At 33.9% G+C, this 17,270-nt stretch overlaps 1 protein-coding gene across 1 annotated transcript; it reads right to left on the bottom strand.

Annotated features, from left to right (window-relative positions):
* Positions 1–652: 652 nt before the first annotated feature.
* LOC148600564 (uncharacterized) lies at positions 653–6,827 on the bottom strand. Its single transcript, XM_088558230.1, has 6 exons — positions 6,198–6,827; positions 4,583–4,700; positions 2,554–2,665; positions 1,790–1,843; positions 1,202–1,341; positions 653–893 (listed from the first exon to the last, which is right to left on the bottom strand). The coding sequence occupies exons 1-6, from the start codon at positions 6,400–6,402 to the stop codon at positions 653–655; spliced, it is 870 nt and encodes a 289-aa protein (XP_088414356.1). The 5' UTR covers positions 6,403–6,827.
* Between the last annotated feature and the right edge of the window lie 10,443 nt (positions 6,828–17,270).

Below are 17,270 nucleotides of genomic sequence, written 5' to 3'. Positions count from 1 at the left end.
GTGTATTGTTGATTACATAAAGTGTACTTTCGACAACACTCTGACGAACGGGAGGACACGAAGATCTCTCGTTAATACGATGTCAAATATTATAAAAAAAAATATAAAAAAAACATACAAAATAGTTATATAAGGCACTAGAAACAATAAAGAAAATTGAAAATGGGTAAAAAGTTGCCATAAAGTAAAACGTTAATAGCAGAACCCCACCCGATCCCAGATTTCAGAAAACTTGCATCCTTAATTCTCACTTAATAATAAATAAACCCGTAGATTGCAATACATGTTACATGTAATATGCCCACCCTTCACTTGTCAAATATTACAGTCATCACTTATCAGAGTCTCAGCCAATAGTATTCGTACAGTCCCCCGTGCTACAAAACACAAAGTCTGGGAATAATCTTAACTGTATGGGAAGCCATTGAATAATAAAACTTTGCATTATGGAAATCACGGAAATCAAGAATAATCTAAAACTTAAGTATCTTTCAGTTTTGTGGTGCACAGGCAATGATATCTACACATTCTTTGATTTGTTTTTGAGTTAAAAATAGAAACATAAAACCCAAATGTTTTCCATTTCCAAGTAAACTTAACCCCTTCCCTCTATTCCTGCCGTCGTTAAAATAGAACCTGCCTCCCAGTGATATTAAAAATCACCCCCACCGCCCCCACCGCCCCCACCACCTCCTCCACCCCCGCCTCCGTCGAACCACCCTCCGCCCCATCCTGAGCTGCTGCTCGATCCTCCAGTACCATTACAATTTTTGCCTCGACAACAACAGCAGTACCCACATGTCAGGAGGAAAGCAACGCCTCCCAAAGATCCGAATATTATGCCAACAATCATCCCTGTGTAGTCTTTGCACTTGCCATCCTTGAATACTCTCCTGCAAAAAAGGTAGAAACAGTATACATTTGTACGTGTACGTACATCATGAAATTTTCTGTGGATTTCGTCACCACTCTCTATGCAGTATGAAACATATCATGTTTGAAACTGTTTTAAAATAACACAGCTGTTATCTGGAGACTGAGGCGAAACCCGGTATGGAAATTATATTGTTTTTTTTTTTTAAATATTTTACATTCAAACGGGAAGCAATCCACACTTTAACGGTGTTCAAGCTAAAGTGGCCATAAAAAAACTAGATTATGTAGGGTAGCAGTGAATAGATATATATTTTGTTTGCCTTACTTGTACTCTCCAATTATATATTTTATGCCCGCCCCGTACTGATTTGACTTCAGATATTTGTCTCTAGCTTCTTCGTATATCTCCTGTATACATTCAGAAGTCAGTACCTCATTCGCTATACTCCCGGGCGATGTGTAGACCTGTAGAATAAGACAAAGCAAGATGTTCTAACGTCGTAACTTCATAACCACACACTCATAAACTTTCTAACCACACACTCACAGGTGATTGTATGCCATACAGTAAACTATATACACAATGTCATACATTTGTACCTACATGTATACATGTATATTCGCAGGGTTTTATGGAAAAATGATAAATCAGCAGAAACCATATTTAAACTCATGTTATTAACACTTACTTACATTTACGAAGGTCCCAATCCGAGAAGTGTATGTACATATACATAATTTTGTGAAATCAGACAGTTGGTGAATTTCGGTGAAAAAAAAGCAAAAGTCTTTCTATGAAATTTGATTCAAAATGTCTTCGGAAATAATTTTTTTATGTATTAGTAGTTCTAGGTATAAATTGTTTGAAATTCACTGCAATTTAATCATTAAAGGAAGATAACACATGTCTTACTCTTATTCTATTGAAACTTTGAACTCGTTTTTCTGCATCCTGTGATACTTCTAACTTCAATAAAGACGAAAAAAAAAACCCGTAAATTCGTCAGTTCGATAGACTATGAACTAAGTGCCCACAGTGTCAAATAGTTTGTGTTTTTTTTTCTGAGCATGATTCATTATTTTTCTGATCATGATTCATTATTTTTCTGAGCATGATTTATTATTATTCTGAGCATGATTCATTATTTTTCTGAGCAGGATTCATTTTTTTTTTCTGAGCATGATTCCTTATTTTTCAATTTTGCCTGATTCTTACAGATTCCAGCACTTTAGTTTACAAACACCAGGTCGGTACATGTACATGTAGGGGCAAATCCAGGATTGTTGATGGGGAGATTACATATAATTTGGTCTAACATGTACTAGTTTTCCAATCGTTTATATACTACATGTACATTAGAACAATACATGGAAAAACTACACCCATTTTAATCGGAAGTGCACATGCGTGCTTTGTGAAATATGTCTCACCCTGTACACTTCACTTATAAATATAGCGGATTGATACGTTGTTTTAGGATGTTGTAATTAAGTCAGCGGAGTTGATTGCTCTGTCATACAATTTACCAAAACACATTCCTTTGAAAATCTAAAAAACGCTGTGCCCAACGGCCATTTCGCATTTCCAGGATGTTATAAATCCTAAGTTATTTAGCGGAGTGATACATTGTATAAAAGTAAGTGATTGGGTTTTTGGAAGATTTCAATAACGTATACCTGTCTATCTTCCTTTGATAAAAATATCACAACTTCATTATAACAATATAGTCCGTAATCCCATCTATATCTTAACGTCCTGGCAAAATACCTGGCGTTCGACCTCTTGGTCCTAAAAACAAATAAACATAAAAATAAATCCCAAAATCAAGATACATCGTTAAATATCCTAGTAATAAAAATACATAAACAACAAAGTTTACCTTAGTGCCGTGAAACAATATGTAGTGTTATGTGTATTGGAACCAGGATACATGAACATAAAAAAATATATACCTCAGTGTACTAACAAGTACTATGATCTTTAAAAAAGAGAACCAACGCATTTTCTCCCTTTGATTATTCAAAATCTGATTAGATTTTATTTGGAGAACTGCGTGACCACTGCGTTTCGTTTTTTTCAGTTTAGCTATTTCCAATTATTCAATATACATGTATAAAAGATTATTCATATTGCAATATATAAACGTAATTGAGAATATTCCGGACACCAATGCCTTAATAAAGCCTTGAACCTAACGGTTGCTATCACGTTTGTCCAATGAAATGCATGGTTGTAATCTTCATCGGTTACGTTATCATGGGTGTCACGTGATGTCGAAGCGAACTCAAAAACCGACCGCGTCTGATTAAACAGAGGGTGCATTTATTCCAAAGAAAGCAAACAGAAAATGAACAGGGAACGAGTAGATGGTACGAGAACACAATTAATTCCCCTTGGTTTTCGTTGTATACGAATATAGTTCCAACTTTGGTAGTAGGTACCTTCCACATTTTTTCATATTTTTACTGGAAACTTATTTGCTGAAGTTTTGCCTCTAATTGGTAGAAAATAAGTTAAAATTACATGGGATTTTTTTTCATTAATCAATTCTGACTAAAAGTTGTGATTTGGTTCAGTGGAAGAAGGTTAAAATTTAGGACTTTTAACTCAGTTCATTTGTCATGTTTACCCCATCTCCGAATTATATGTATTAATTTCAGAAAATGATGGTAAAATTTTCTACAATTTATATAAAAAATCCTGTTTGTACATATCTTTAGGCCAGAGAAGTTTTATTCAGTTTGCGCCGGTGGAATTTCTTTAATCTGCTCATATGTGTATATTGAAATGCACTTGAAAATTAATTGCGGTCTCGTGCCAGATGTATGTTTAAGTAGGTTCGCTGCTCATGTTCAGCCATTTTTTTTTTTAGATTTTCGGACTGAGTCTCCTCTGTTTCATCTATTTCACAGGATAAATATGTTTTGCCTTGTAACCTTACTTTTCTTTTCATAATTTCATGAAACACACCTTAATTAGGGAAAAAGTACGGGAGAATTTTCCCACAAATTTTCCATAGTGTATGTCAACTGAAGTTGACCTATCAATATCTTAAAAAATGTATTAACACTTTGATGGGTATTTCTTTGTGCTTAAGGGGTTCCCTGACCACTCTTACGAATATTGCTCAGAGAGTAAAAGTACGGTATTCAATGATACAGGCAATGTCTGCTCCATAAAAGGTGTCACTGTAAATGGCAAATAGTTGTAGGCACGTGCATTTGTAGTACCTAATCAGCATGTAGAGAACGTTAACGTTTTTTTTTTTATTTAAAACAAGATTATCATAAAACTATATTAGTTATTATCATTAAAATATATATCACCATTGTGTTTTTGTAACCGCATATACATTGGTCCATCCAGGCAAATTTTTCGTGTTTTAATATTGGACTATATTGTTTGTCTTTGGAATTGAGTTTGGGACAAAAGCAAAAGGGACGATATCCATAGCAACGTGATGTTCGATGATTTTTAGACGTTAAAGAAATCGTTAAAGTTTTTAAAATAATTATTTGGGACTCTTATTGTTATTTTTTACATTCTTTCCGTGACATATCACTTCCGGACGATGAAATTATAAACCCCGCTAACTTGCACGTGCATGTTACCGTCTTCACCGAAGCTTTAATTCAGCTATACTACCGCTACAAGTACCGGTAGTTTAATAAAATGGTACTAAAATATATTTTAACTTATATATACCCGGATGTAATCTCCATTTTGTTGACAATGGCGACCGCTAAGATGTAGTCGTCTGTATTCCCCTTACAAATAGTTTCATGCGCTGGAACACTCTCTATCATTTTATCTATCTCCCCGGCTGCAAGAATACTAATTATATTAATGAAAGACAAACAAACAGTGCAAAAATATATCAAATAGACCCTTGTGTGGTAAGTTGGTAGGCATGCTCAATATACACTTCTGCGAGGTAGCGCTTCGGTGGAACAAAATAATTTTCCTCGCAGAAGTGTTTATAGAGGATGCTCATCGACTTACCCCATCGTTAACAATAAGGGTCTACATGACCCTCCCCCCGCCGTCCACGCCCTCTTCGTACATTTTACCATCGGGCCAACTGGTTTACAAGAAAACACCATATGTAGTTGCATCAGAAACAATTCAACATGTAGTTCAAGAGTCTCGTATGTTTATATACTGTGTCTCAAAGGTCTTTAAACTATTAACAAATAATTACCAACTTTATAGAAATTTACATGTACATGTAAGAGTGTCTTAATCCCGACGTCATACAGGTACACCTGGTCCATGCTCCCAGTTTTTTATGGAGTCCGGGTTGCTCATTTACATTTGTTTCTACTTTCGTGTTATTGTGGTTATTTCATGTTCTTTGCTCTGCATGTTTATTTTCTTTGTCTGGTCGTTATCCATGATTTCTATTCTTTTTCATTACTAATCCTGGTTGAATTTCCCCTAAATTTCGCTTTTATAAACGACACCGTAGAGTTGTGCTCAATCGTGCAACATTTCATAAACCTGAACACTAGTCCTAGCTACATCCGAATTGAATTATTCATTACTACCTTAACTTCTTTATAAATACAACAAACTTTTAAAACATTCACTAAAAAGTGTGCGTTTACTATACAGTATATATATTTAGAGGGATAGCAGGCTATCGAATTTTGAGAATTTAAGGTCAATGACCCCTGAATGTGACCTTATATAAGACATGACTCCGAACGTTATATGTTACAGTACAATCATGTGTACAAGTTATGAATAAATCTTTATTCATTTGTATTATTTATATTATACATGTATATAATTTACAATGTACATGTATCTTCGTGACTCTTCTTACAACGGATGTACAGGTACATACTAGCCATACTAAGAACGGAGGGGCCAGGTTTAAGCCCCGGTATCTGTACTGTTGTTTTCGGTAAAAAGCGGCGCATGCATTAAAAGCACATCAATTTGACCAATATTTCCTTTTCGTGACAAAAATATACATGTACAGGTAATCCTTCATTCTTCGCCATAGGAAATTGTTAGTTGCAGTGTATTTATGGACTTATATTGTATTAGTTTTTACCTTAATCCGGGAGGGGTAGACATTTAAACAGTGTATCTGAATTTTGTTTACCCCCCCCCCTCATATTTATGGTGGAACTTTGTTGATATCCCATTCCATTCATAAGAATATAAATAACAAAGCTTAAAAAATTATAAAATTCTTCAAATATTAACAATTTACCACCTCCTTCTACAAAATAAAAGAAAAAAAAACTGCTTCCCCTTTTTTCACCATAAAAAAAAATACCCGACCCCCTTACACATTTAGAAGGCTTACCTTCCTGGCTACTAAGAACTTGACACGGATCACACACATATGAAGCATCGCAGCCCCGACCACACAGTCCACTTTCCTTCCGGGGGTCGGGGAAGACATCGACGTCCCATTCGTCATGACACACGGGATCCGGGCATTGTTGTCCGTAGACAGAAAACGTCAACGTTAATAAGTAAACAACTAATAAACCATTTACCACATTCATTACATCTATAAATACATTTAGCTCCCTGAGATTCTGTTGATACTAGCTGGAGGTAGTTATTCGAGTGTAAAATGGTTTCCCCGTCAGTGGGTTCACACACTCATAAGTAGTTACTTCTGCCTGAGGTTATTAAGTCGTTAATACCAACATATATTTATCTTATGTAAAAATGTATAGTATACAAACAATAGACACACAGGCAGTCCTAATCATTCATGCGAAGGTAAACATCATTATCGATCCGAGAAAGCGTACATTTCTGTTAATCATTTGATCCGGTTAGCGGTAGGATTCATTTGAAGATAGAGTTCAATCAAGTTCAAAAAGCAACATAGCCAGAATCTTTCATGACTATGTGCTTATAACGTAATGTGTATATACATGTATTATGTTCATGTACAATACACATGTGCGATCAAGCATGCATTTATAAGTAAAAGAAAACTTTGCCATACTAGGTGTTATTTATATATTGTGAGGATCAGCAGGTTTATACCTTTATACATAATTTAAAAATACCATCAAAAACTCTTACTAGCCTCACAGTCAACCCGGGAAAAGGGATAGCTTTCTTTTAAGAATTCGATGCACCCACCGAACTAAAATCTAAAAGATTGTACAACGACACCGATAAAAATGTTATAAAAGAACATAAACGAGGAAAATTTTCAGTCAATGACCTTCTCAGAGCTAGGCGTAATCCTGTGACGTATTGAAATTATATTGTGGAAAATATAATATTGAAATCCAAATTTGAGATGATCTTGAACTTTATAAAAATTTCAACTAGAAAGAGAAAATAAACTAAAATAAGCACGGAAGTACTTAATGTTTTTTTTTTTATTATTATTTATTTATTCCGTATGGATATAAGACATGGAGTTGTTTTATCCAAAACCCTTCCTGCTTCAACCTCTGTGGATCGCTACAGATCGTATATATTCCGTTCCACGATTAGGATTTGCACTTTAATTGTTGAAATCCTCGAGGTCGTGGTAGCTGAAATGTTTACTTATTGGAAGTGTGTTTTTTTTTTGTAAGGTCACTCCTTCGTGCATTTAAACGTTTGTGAAAAGGTTGTTTGGATTCGCCAACATAGTTGAGGTCACAAACGGGACAGCGAAGTAAATAAATCACATTTGCACTCTTGCTGTACACATTACAGAATATTTTGTAACGTTTCCCCGTGATTATGCTAGTATATGTTGATGATTGGTGTATCTGTTTGCAGCATTTACGCTTTTTGTCACCACAGGATCGACTTGCACCTAGAATTTAGCTGGGCTTAGATATTTTTGCACGTACTAACAGATTACGCAAACTGTGGCTGTCTGTGAGCTACTCCTACAACCTAAGACGTTGTAATTCCGTTCTTCCATAACCCAACCTCTTACTTCCGATCGCCATATTGCATAACGCTCGTTCCTCCATTCTTTGAAATCGGCATGATTATAGTTTTTTTCCATTTTCCATTTAAAACGTTTTATACAGTTTCTTTACCATAACACGGGAGAAGGTGACTAAAATGAAGGAAAACAAATGACCTATATGTACCTGAAGAGAAAATCCAGCAATCCTAGAAATCCTTTGTAAAAGCAGTTAAAATGACCTTCATATTTGTTTTTTTAGCTTTTTGAGTGTGTAATTCCGGTTGATAAAATTACGGATTTTAAAATTTGCGAAACGAACGTATCAAATTACCAATGAATTGCCTTTACCAACTTTAAGTTCGTTTTGTCAAAAATATATTGTATTCCGTAAAATAAGTGATATAGTTCAAAATGGCTGGTCATTATAACAACTGTCTTCATTACAAATGTTTTCTAGGTATTGAACAAATATTTAGGATTTTTATCGCTTGATTTCCGGTAGATTAAACTTCTTTTATGTAAAATAAAGATTTACAATATTTTAAAACACATGTTTAGCTAATTTATATTTGCGGTGGCTTTCAGCATGTCAGAGGTTAGGATGGCACCAAGTCCGAAAATAGCTTGCTAGACAACCTCTATACTCAGCGTCACATAAATAACATACTGTTAAAATTTGAATAAAAATATTTTCTACCACTTTATTGACACCTACCGTCGTTTAAATTGTCTTAAATGACTTGCTCATTCGTTTAGCCATAGTTAATAGTTTCCTTTTGCCATTGATCTCTAAGTGTAGGTCAAGATATGAGGCTGACTTCACAGTCTGTAGTATCCTTTATGTCAAGTTCTTTAGGGGTAGATGCGATGTAGCAAATCACTGAAACTAGGATTGTTTAACGATAGTACATCATCTATATAGCGGAAACTGAGATTAAAGGATCTGACGAAACGATGTCCCTTCTATCGGATCAGATCAGCTATAAGGTCAGCCTCAAAAAAATAAATGAATAGGTCAAGAAGTAGAGGAGAAACAATTGTTCCCATTGGAATGAAATTGGCGATTTTGATATTAGTGGATTTCCAATTCCAGCTACCAAACTAAGAACATATTAAGGAGGTAGACACAGTGTAAGGGACACAACTCTTAAAAATCATTGGAACGTTTGTTTGCAGCATCTTACATCTATCTTATGTAAGCATCCAATTAACTTGTATTGATTTTATTCTGCTGTAAACAAAAGCTTAAGAGGCTTTTGGTGAAATTGAATATGATACAAACATATCACTGATTTCAAGAGTTATGTCCCTTATACTAGGTTTATGTAAAATGTCTATTTTTTGTCACGTTTATCTATTTTGTTTGTTGTTCGTGTATGTGTAATTACATGTTTGCTTATCTATATTTTCTGTGAATGTTTTCAGTACTTTGTATGATATATCATTTTCATGTTTATTAACATTTAGTTTCATTCATTAACTGATTACGTGCGTCGGTTGAGGATCATTATTAGTGCAGTTTATCGCCATTCCCGCGTTTTATCATTTCACATGGACTGTTACATGTAGAAATGGATTGCGGTGGTGAGTCAACGAAAGACGGATTAAATGATTGTCAATGATTTCAAAATACAATAAAACCTTTCTCAACAGAATCTTAAATGATCCAAAACCTGTCTAAACCTGACATTGTTTGAAATCATTTTATATTAATTTAATTCAGTTTACACATTTTAAAACCAACACCCATTTCAACCGAACTAATTTCAAAAGTCTGAAAAGGTTTCAATTAAGGAGGCAGACCTAGGGTAAGGGACACAACTCTTAAAAATCACTGGCACGTTTGTATTCAGCATTTAACATCAATCTTATATAAGCATCAAATTAACTTGGATTCATTTTATTCTGCTTCAAATGAAAGCTTGAGAGGCTTTGGTGAAATTGAATATGATACAAACATTTCAATAATTTTATATGATTATGTCCCTTACCCTAGGTCTACCTCCTTAAGTCAGGGTACTCTGTAATTGTTCTTATATTTCACATATTTTGTGCAATGTTAAGATATTCCTTTTAAATATATTCAAAATATCTATTCACATTTCCTATTATTTTCACTTTGCAGACGACATTAGTTTTAAAATACACCGACTAGCTCATGCCTCAAATATGTCCTTATTTTTAAACATTACTTTCTTTGTTGTGTTTGTCTGTTTTCCATGTCTGGTCTTTGTCCCTGGATTGCGTTCTTTTAATAACTGCTTTAACCTTGGTTCCCTTGATTACTCTTTCATTGGACAATCGAATCAATGAGGTTCTTGTGCACTTATATTAAATTGGTTTGCCTGATGTTTATGTCCTACAATAAGTACAATAGATAGGTAAAGCATTCAGATAGAAACATCAAAGGAAAATGGACGAATTGCCGTTAAACAATCCTATTTACATCAACATTCTTTGTAAAAGCCTACAAATAGGAAAAAAGTAAATACCGTATCGCGGGCTATTTTGGCGGGTGTAAACATATTTTGAAAAAGACATATACGAAAAATTTGAGAGTTTCTTATTTATGCTTAGGGCTTGTACAAAGTACTTAATCCCAGAATTAAAAAATCGTGAAATGCTAAAATACGCCGAAATTTGCTTCCCGCCAAAATTACCCGCTACATGGTACTTGATACTGTAGCACAATAATCACATAAGACAAGTGGTCTTCATTCGCAGATAAATTGTACATTGAATGAAATATATGGTGTTAAATAGGAGACATTTTAACATCATTATTTAAACTTGGGAAAATAGTATTACTATTGAACGAAAATGCATGTGTATTGCACGTTACAACCAGATGAGTTTGGAAATAGAGAAATTAAAGTAAGATATATTGAGGATTGATACCTTATCCGAAAGGTCTACAAATTGGAAAGAATTAAATTCGATATTAAATCTGATACATGTATATTACTCCATTTAAAGTGTATTTGACTTAATATTTATTCAGTTATTTATTTTATTTTATTGTCAAATGAACCTAAAATACCAGATATGGTTCAGTTGGGCTAATGATTCAAATTTCAAAAAATACCAATATTTTAGTCTTCATTTAAGATCACGTTAATGACGTCATAGAATTTTCGCACGTGAAAATGCGAGGTAAAAGTGCAAGTATAGCCCATGGCGATATACTTCGCGGTCATAAGTGTTCTTTTCTCGACCGTCGCCTCATGAGAGGTGTTTATGTACGACACATTGACACTATTTAGACTGGTTTTCGTTTAATTTCACAGGAAAACTTTTATTGTTACGAGTTAAATTTTTTTCGAAGATATTCGGGTTATTAATATGCACAAAAAATAACTTGTTTCTTGGAATTTGTTATAGTTGTAAAAAAAAAAAAAAAAAAAAAAAAGAGAAAAACATTTTGAAATCCTATTCAGCTTAAAGTACTTGTACAGTGCACTGATATAGCAAAATCACAAAAGTTTTATTCCTATCATCGCATCGTTATATATGGTACAAACCCCTGGGCAGAGTTTATCTGATGATGTGTTGCTTTTAATACTGTAGTATTAATATGCGCTATTCCGCGATGGACAGACAGGCGCAAAAATAGTACCCACGGAATTAAATTTTAACTCTGTATAACGCTGATCATTTCTCGACAGCGCGAAAAATGATACCCGCGAATATATTCACTTGACAGAATCCATAAAACCTCGAAACCTCGAAAATAATCCGTTTACAGTAAATGTGTAAAATCCGTGATTTAATACAGAAAAATCATTTTGATTCAAGAAAAAAAGTTTCAACTGGATAACATGATGTATTAGTTCTAGTTGGTTTAATTCTTCGTTTGTAAAAAAAAAAATTCAGTAAACTTCATATTTCAGTCGATCTCACTAAATTAAAGCATATCGAGGTGACAAAAATGATGATAAATGTACATGCAAACTAATGATACAAAAATACAAATAATCAAACAGCCCAATGCAATCAAAACAAAGCTAACTCTAAATATTTCGTTTATTTACTTTACTCAGTTTTCATATTTCATGTGTTTATGTTCTGTTGTATAGTGTGTCGCCCAGATTATCAAGTGCAAATTTGTTCGATTGTTTCTCCCGAAACCATTTCAAACTTGTCGGTATTTATTTGCTATGTTTTCTGATTGATATGCTTGCAAACATTTCATTAAATTATGTCAGATTTATAGTTCTAAAAAATAAATTGGCATTGGGATATTATTATATGACATAAATATCTACCCGAAAAATGAGGCATTATTAAAAAATTAGTTTACGAATGATACGTAAGATCGAGTTTGAAGAAAACTTTTTTTAATTAAAAAAATACAAACAGCAGTATTATAACGTATGCAGAAGCAAACAGAAATTGATATCAGCTCTATTATTTTTTGAGGCGTAGACCCCCTTTTTTGTGGGGGTGGTGGTGTTGATTTGTTAATTGAAGGCATGAGAAATATTTTAGCAGAAGCAGTATTTCTATTTGACATTCTACATGAGTACCGGGAAATTTTGATGAATGATCATATGTCTTCTTTAGTTGGCTAAGTAAAACTTTATTCAAAAATTAGAAATAAGCATTAAATTCCCTTTAAACATCCTAGCCCCCTTTTCCGCTAAAAATGGTACAATGCTTATAGTTAGTTTAAGATAATATATACAGATTCCTTTGCAAGGACATATATTGTACAAGCACTTGTTGTACTAAAACCCTATATTGAACGAGCCAATATAGATATTCAGTGCAATTTGAACGATTACAAAATTGTCGAGTTGACTATTTATTTTATTACAAAATTATATATTTAGTTCCATGATGTACCTATTGGAGGTTCGGCTAGCCATACAAATTGGTTTAACAGCCTTTTCACTGGAAAATATCTGTACTATGTAAGGAACATTGTTGCTTATTTCATTTTTCTGGTTTATCCTTGATTCTTGACTTTTTTATTATTTGATATCTTCCTTGCCGATTTATGACTTTTAGTTCGGTAAATTTGTTATTACTTTTATTCAGGTAACTCATAAAAGTCGCAAGTAAATCTTGTTTTTCTACTTTTCTTCTATTTTGCTCTCTTTTGTGTTGTCATTTTGTTCGACTGTTCTTTTCTTCAATTGAAATACTTTTCTTCTGTATTTTGTAATGAACACGGAGAAAATTAAGTCTACGAACTATTAAACTAAAACATATAATGACGAGAAACTTTCTGGATAGATTAAATGTACATTCCATTTATGCAATTCGGCAAAATCTGATGGACAATTTGAAGGGTCATGCGTTCTTCTTTTTTTCAAATGTAAGTGTAATTTAAACCAAGAGAGACTATATCCCCGCATCATTTTCAACATGGAGTGACCCCTGTTTTAACGGGTAAACCTTGTAAACACTAGACTTACAGACTTAAAGATAACGTGCTACTTCATCTCCATTCAACTATTTGTAACAGGCTCGGTTAATAAAGATAACGTGCTACTTCATCTTCATTCAACTATTTGTAACAGGCTCGGTAATAAAGATAACCGTTCAGGTTCTTGTTTTTATTCAGCATACATATATAACATAGTTCTGAAACAATAAATATGACGAAATTAAATTTAAAGACAATCATTAAGGTGATTCACATAGTGTTCGATTACTTGATCACAATTACAATGAGTAATCAATCACAATAAGTAATATAATAAAGAACCCAATACACACCACAATAGAATGTTCTTAAGTTCAAAAGGTCACATATACTTTTAACTTAACAAACAGTTATCAAAAATATGCAAAACTACTTGTAATCTAACATTCACTATAGTTCAATATTTGATTACTGTGTATATATATATATATATATATATATATATATATATATATATATATATATATATATATTTTGGTAAAAATGATAAAAGACAAATGAAACATCTTCCTTTAAAATAATACAATAATCAATATTGTAGCAATAAAACAAATGACGTCAGAATTCGAATACACATTCAAGGAAAGTTATCTTGGATATTTCCCGAACAGTTAAAGAAAATAAATATACAAATAGCTAGCGATTATCATTTGTGGAATGAGCTATATTATGCTCGAGTGAACCAGACAATCAGTTTAGTTAAAACATCTCGGCATATCTGAAACCAATACACAATAGGTCAATACTTGTTCCCGCAAAATCAATAATCAACTATACAAGTATTATAATCAATATCTGTGTCGATTCGACGATATGTTATGATTCACATCGGTTACTCAAGCAAATACACTATGTAAAATGAAATAGATTTATTGTGCAACTACCTTGTACATTATTTGCACTGCACATATGCACATTTCGTACTTCACAATTACAGAATCAAAAGGATCAGAAAACACCTGAATGTATTATAAAACGTGGCGATAATATGTAAATATGAAATGATCTTACATGTAACACTCATACTCCGCTCTTGTTAACATTCGAGGATCGTGCAAATAGAAATCTGCGTAGAAAGAAATAAAATGTCCCTTATTCCGTTAATCATACAATTAGAGTGTTAAAAATGTGAAAATAACTTACAGGGTCATTATGTCTGTAATGGGTTTTAACTGTTCATCAATTCATGAAAATAAAAACTGGCAAGAATTGTAGAATACAACTTGTATCAATCACATCGACCCCGAGCACCACTCTCAACTTAAAACCAAAAATTGCGCAAAATCATGACGGAATTTCGAATAACCAATCAAAACCAAAGATCAGTAATTACGTGTACTTTTCAAAATAGTCTATTTCAAATAAGGCTTTACTAATGCTTTATTTTATTAATTTATCAAATACAACAATATAAGAATTTTACAATACAAAGTAAATACACATAAAAGATAATATATGGGTAAAATTCGACACTACAACATATTTGAGGCTGACCTCTTAAAATTGTATAGCTATGTGTCTCTGGTGTAAGTCGAGGTAGGGGGCATGACCTAACCCAGTGAGAGTATACTCATCTCCGCTCTACTGATACACTGTTATCTGTTCACCTTTAATTCTCGATTTTTTTGTAACTGTCCACTTTAAAAAAAATGCCTTGATTTCATTGATACATGTTTTTGTCTTTGGTGTTAATCATTGATTCGGGAAATTGTGTGTTTTTTCATAGGTCCGTCCCTATGAATCCGACCCTGTCAAAGACTGATTTATAAATAGTATCATGATAACTGTACGATTCGGACTGATACTGAGATCAATGATTTATATTTAATTTGTATCACTAAGTACACACTGTCAAATAAGAAACGTCTTTATAAGGAAACGTTTCCAGACATGTTCAATCATTATAGCAGAATATCTCTGTTGAAAGACAGTAAGCTAGCACAATGTTATGAATCTCAATGTCAAGCTCAGACCAATGAGGAACGTTTTCCAAAATACCATTGATATCGATCGGATAGAATTTGCTCAACAGCAATTTGAAAAAAAAAGGCTGAAATCGCAATTATTTGTCATATGTCCATGACGTTGCCAAAGTATTTGACGCTGATAACGTCGTTTTGTTGAGGCTTTGTGGCAACGTCAGCAACGTTCAAAATTTGAAATTGGCACTGAAAGGGTTAAATTCTATTCATTTGTGATATATATTTTAGGATATGTAGACACGTTTTGAGGTTGACATAGATTTAGTTTATTGTATTGTACTTATGATGTCAAGCTAAAGACACGGCATAATCATTATATAATTATGAAAGGATTATTTAGGTTCGTTTCGACAAGGTAAGTCAGTTGTTACTATTGGTTTTAACGCCATTTCTCGCACATGCCCCTTAGGATGAATTTATAAATTTTATAGTTTTGATCGCGAGGATTACCGAGCTATTCAAACTATAAAATTTATTTCCCGAGATGTGAGAAATTTTATAATCAACAAGCTTTGAGTGAAGATTCTGCTTCTCTAATGCCCTAAAAACGTCAAAAATACCCAAATATGAAATGTGCGCGTAACGTTATGATTCCGATTGGTAGAAGACATGTTGACGTCACACAAACGCAAACATTCCAAACAAAAGAAACCAGACGATTTCAAAGGTTTTTTTCACTTCAAATCTTCCCGTGTCCCTTCATTATTTTTATTTAAGGTAAGAAAACACCAAAATTATCTCATTTAACTGAAATATAACTACAATGGCAATCGAGGCGATTCAAGATGGAGTCCAAGATAATCGATTTCTAAGCCAATCGATCCCTGAGAACAAAAAAAGTTAATAGTGACGAGAACACAGGTCAAGCGGTATGAAAAATGAAGCAAAATTAGAGAATGATGCTTTTTCTTGCCATAAGTATACAGAACCAAGTCGATAAGATAACCATAAACGCTCCCTTCTGGAGCTTGTTAGAATAATCGAGGTTAGGTAAAATACCCTGTTCGAGTAAAATGGACAAAACAGTCATGTGATCTAGTAATATGATCAGGGCATATAAAAGCAAGTGATTAGCATTGACATTTTTCACTCCTACGTAGATGTACTTACAAGACAGTTTGAGTGGGGAAACGCTCCTAAGCCCGTGTGGGGTCTGGGAGTAGGCCTGAGCGTCTACACAGCAGCCCAGCCGCTAGTAGGACATACTCTTACAGAGTTCTTCTTTCTGGTATCTAGAAGGCTGGGCTCCGGCCGCCACCAACACTAGTTGGTTCCCCTAACCCACTAACATCGACCTTGAGAGACCTGTATTTGGTATTCAAGGTCGTTAAAACGCCCGTCATCATTTACAATTGTCACTTTCGCTTAGACCGTCGAACTATTGAAAGCATAAAATCGTAGATTTAAAAAAGTTTACATTAGATTGGGCTTTATGAACTGCTGCATGGTTTGCCGAGACCTCAAAACACACTACTGCAGTGCGTGTTGCTGGTCACAACATTCCATGTAGTCAGTGGCAATAGCTAGAGTTGCAAAACTGTTACAAAGGTTTTCGGCGACCACATTTCACACTACCGCAGTGTGACTTGCTGGTCATACCATTCCTTGTAATAGTTATTGCTGTTGTGACAAGTCATAAGGTTATGTAGTAGGTACAGCGGTCAGCAGCGACCTCCTATCGCACTACAGCAGTGTGACTTACATGCTGGTCATACAATACCGTATTTCATAGTCTAGTTTATTTTGATATATTTTGTATTTTGGTTGTCACGTTTGTTATTTGGAAAATCATTTAATAATATTGGCTGAACTAGAGGGAAGGCCTCCCTTAGAAAATTGTTATTTTAAAAAATTGTTAAAAAATTGTTCAAGATACCCTCAGAATGCAGGATTTGAGGTTTAATATTACAAAATTTTCTTGGGGGGGGGGGGGCATGCCACTAGCAAAATCAGATCACTACGTGATAATTTCCGGTATTCTTGTCAAGAAATTTGTTTGTTCTCCCCTTACCTAAAACTCTGGATCCTCCACTGAATAAAATTAACTTCACTGTTCTTAAGAAATGCAGGTATACTGGTACGAAC

The sequence above is a fragment of the Perna viridis genome, chromosome 13 (genome assembly GCF_037379345.1).
Source record: "Perna viridis isolate PV_CMFRI_1.1 ecotype Kerala chromosome 13, ASM3737934v1, whole genome shotgun sequence".
NCBI classification, from domain to species: domain Eukaryota; kingdom Metazoa; phylum Mollusca; class Bivalvia; order Mytilida; family Mytilidae; genus Perna; species Perna viridis.
This window is presented reverse-complemented; position numbering and strand designations above follow the sequence as displayed.

Coding starts and splice junctions, on each gene's coding strand:
- LOC148600564 (XM_088558230.1), bottom strand. CDS start 6,402: ATGAATGTGGTAAATGGTTTATTAGTTGTTTACTTATTAACGTTGACG. Junction 2,666..4,582: donor AAAATGGAGATTACATCCGG/GTATATATAAGT, acceptor ATTTGTTTTTAG/GACCAAGAGGTCGAACGCCA. Junction 894..1,201: donor TATATAATTGGAGAGTACAA/GTAAGGCAAACA, acceptor CCTTTTTTGCAG/GAGAGTATTCAAGGATGGCA.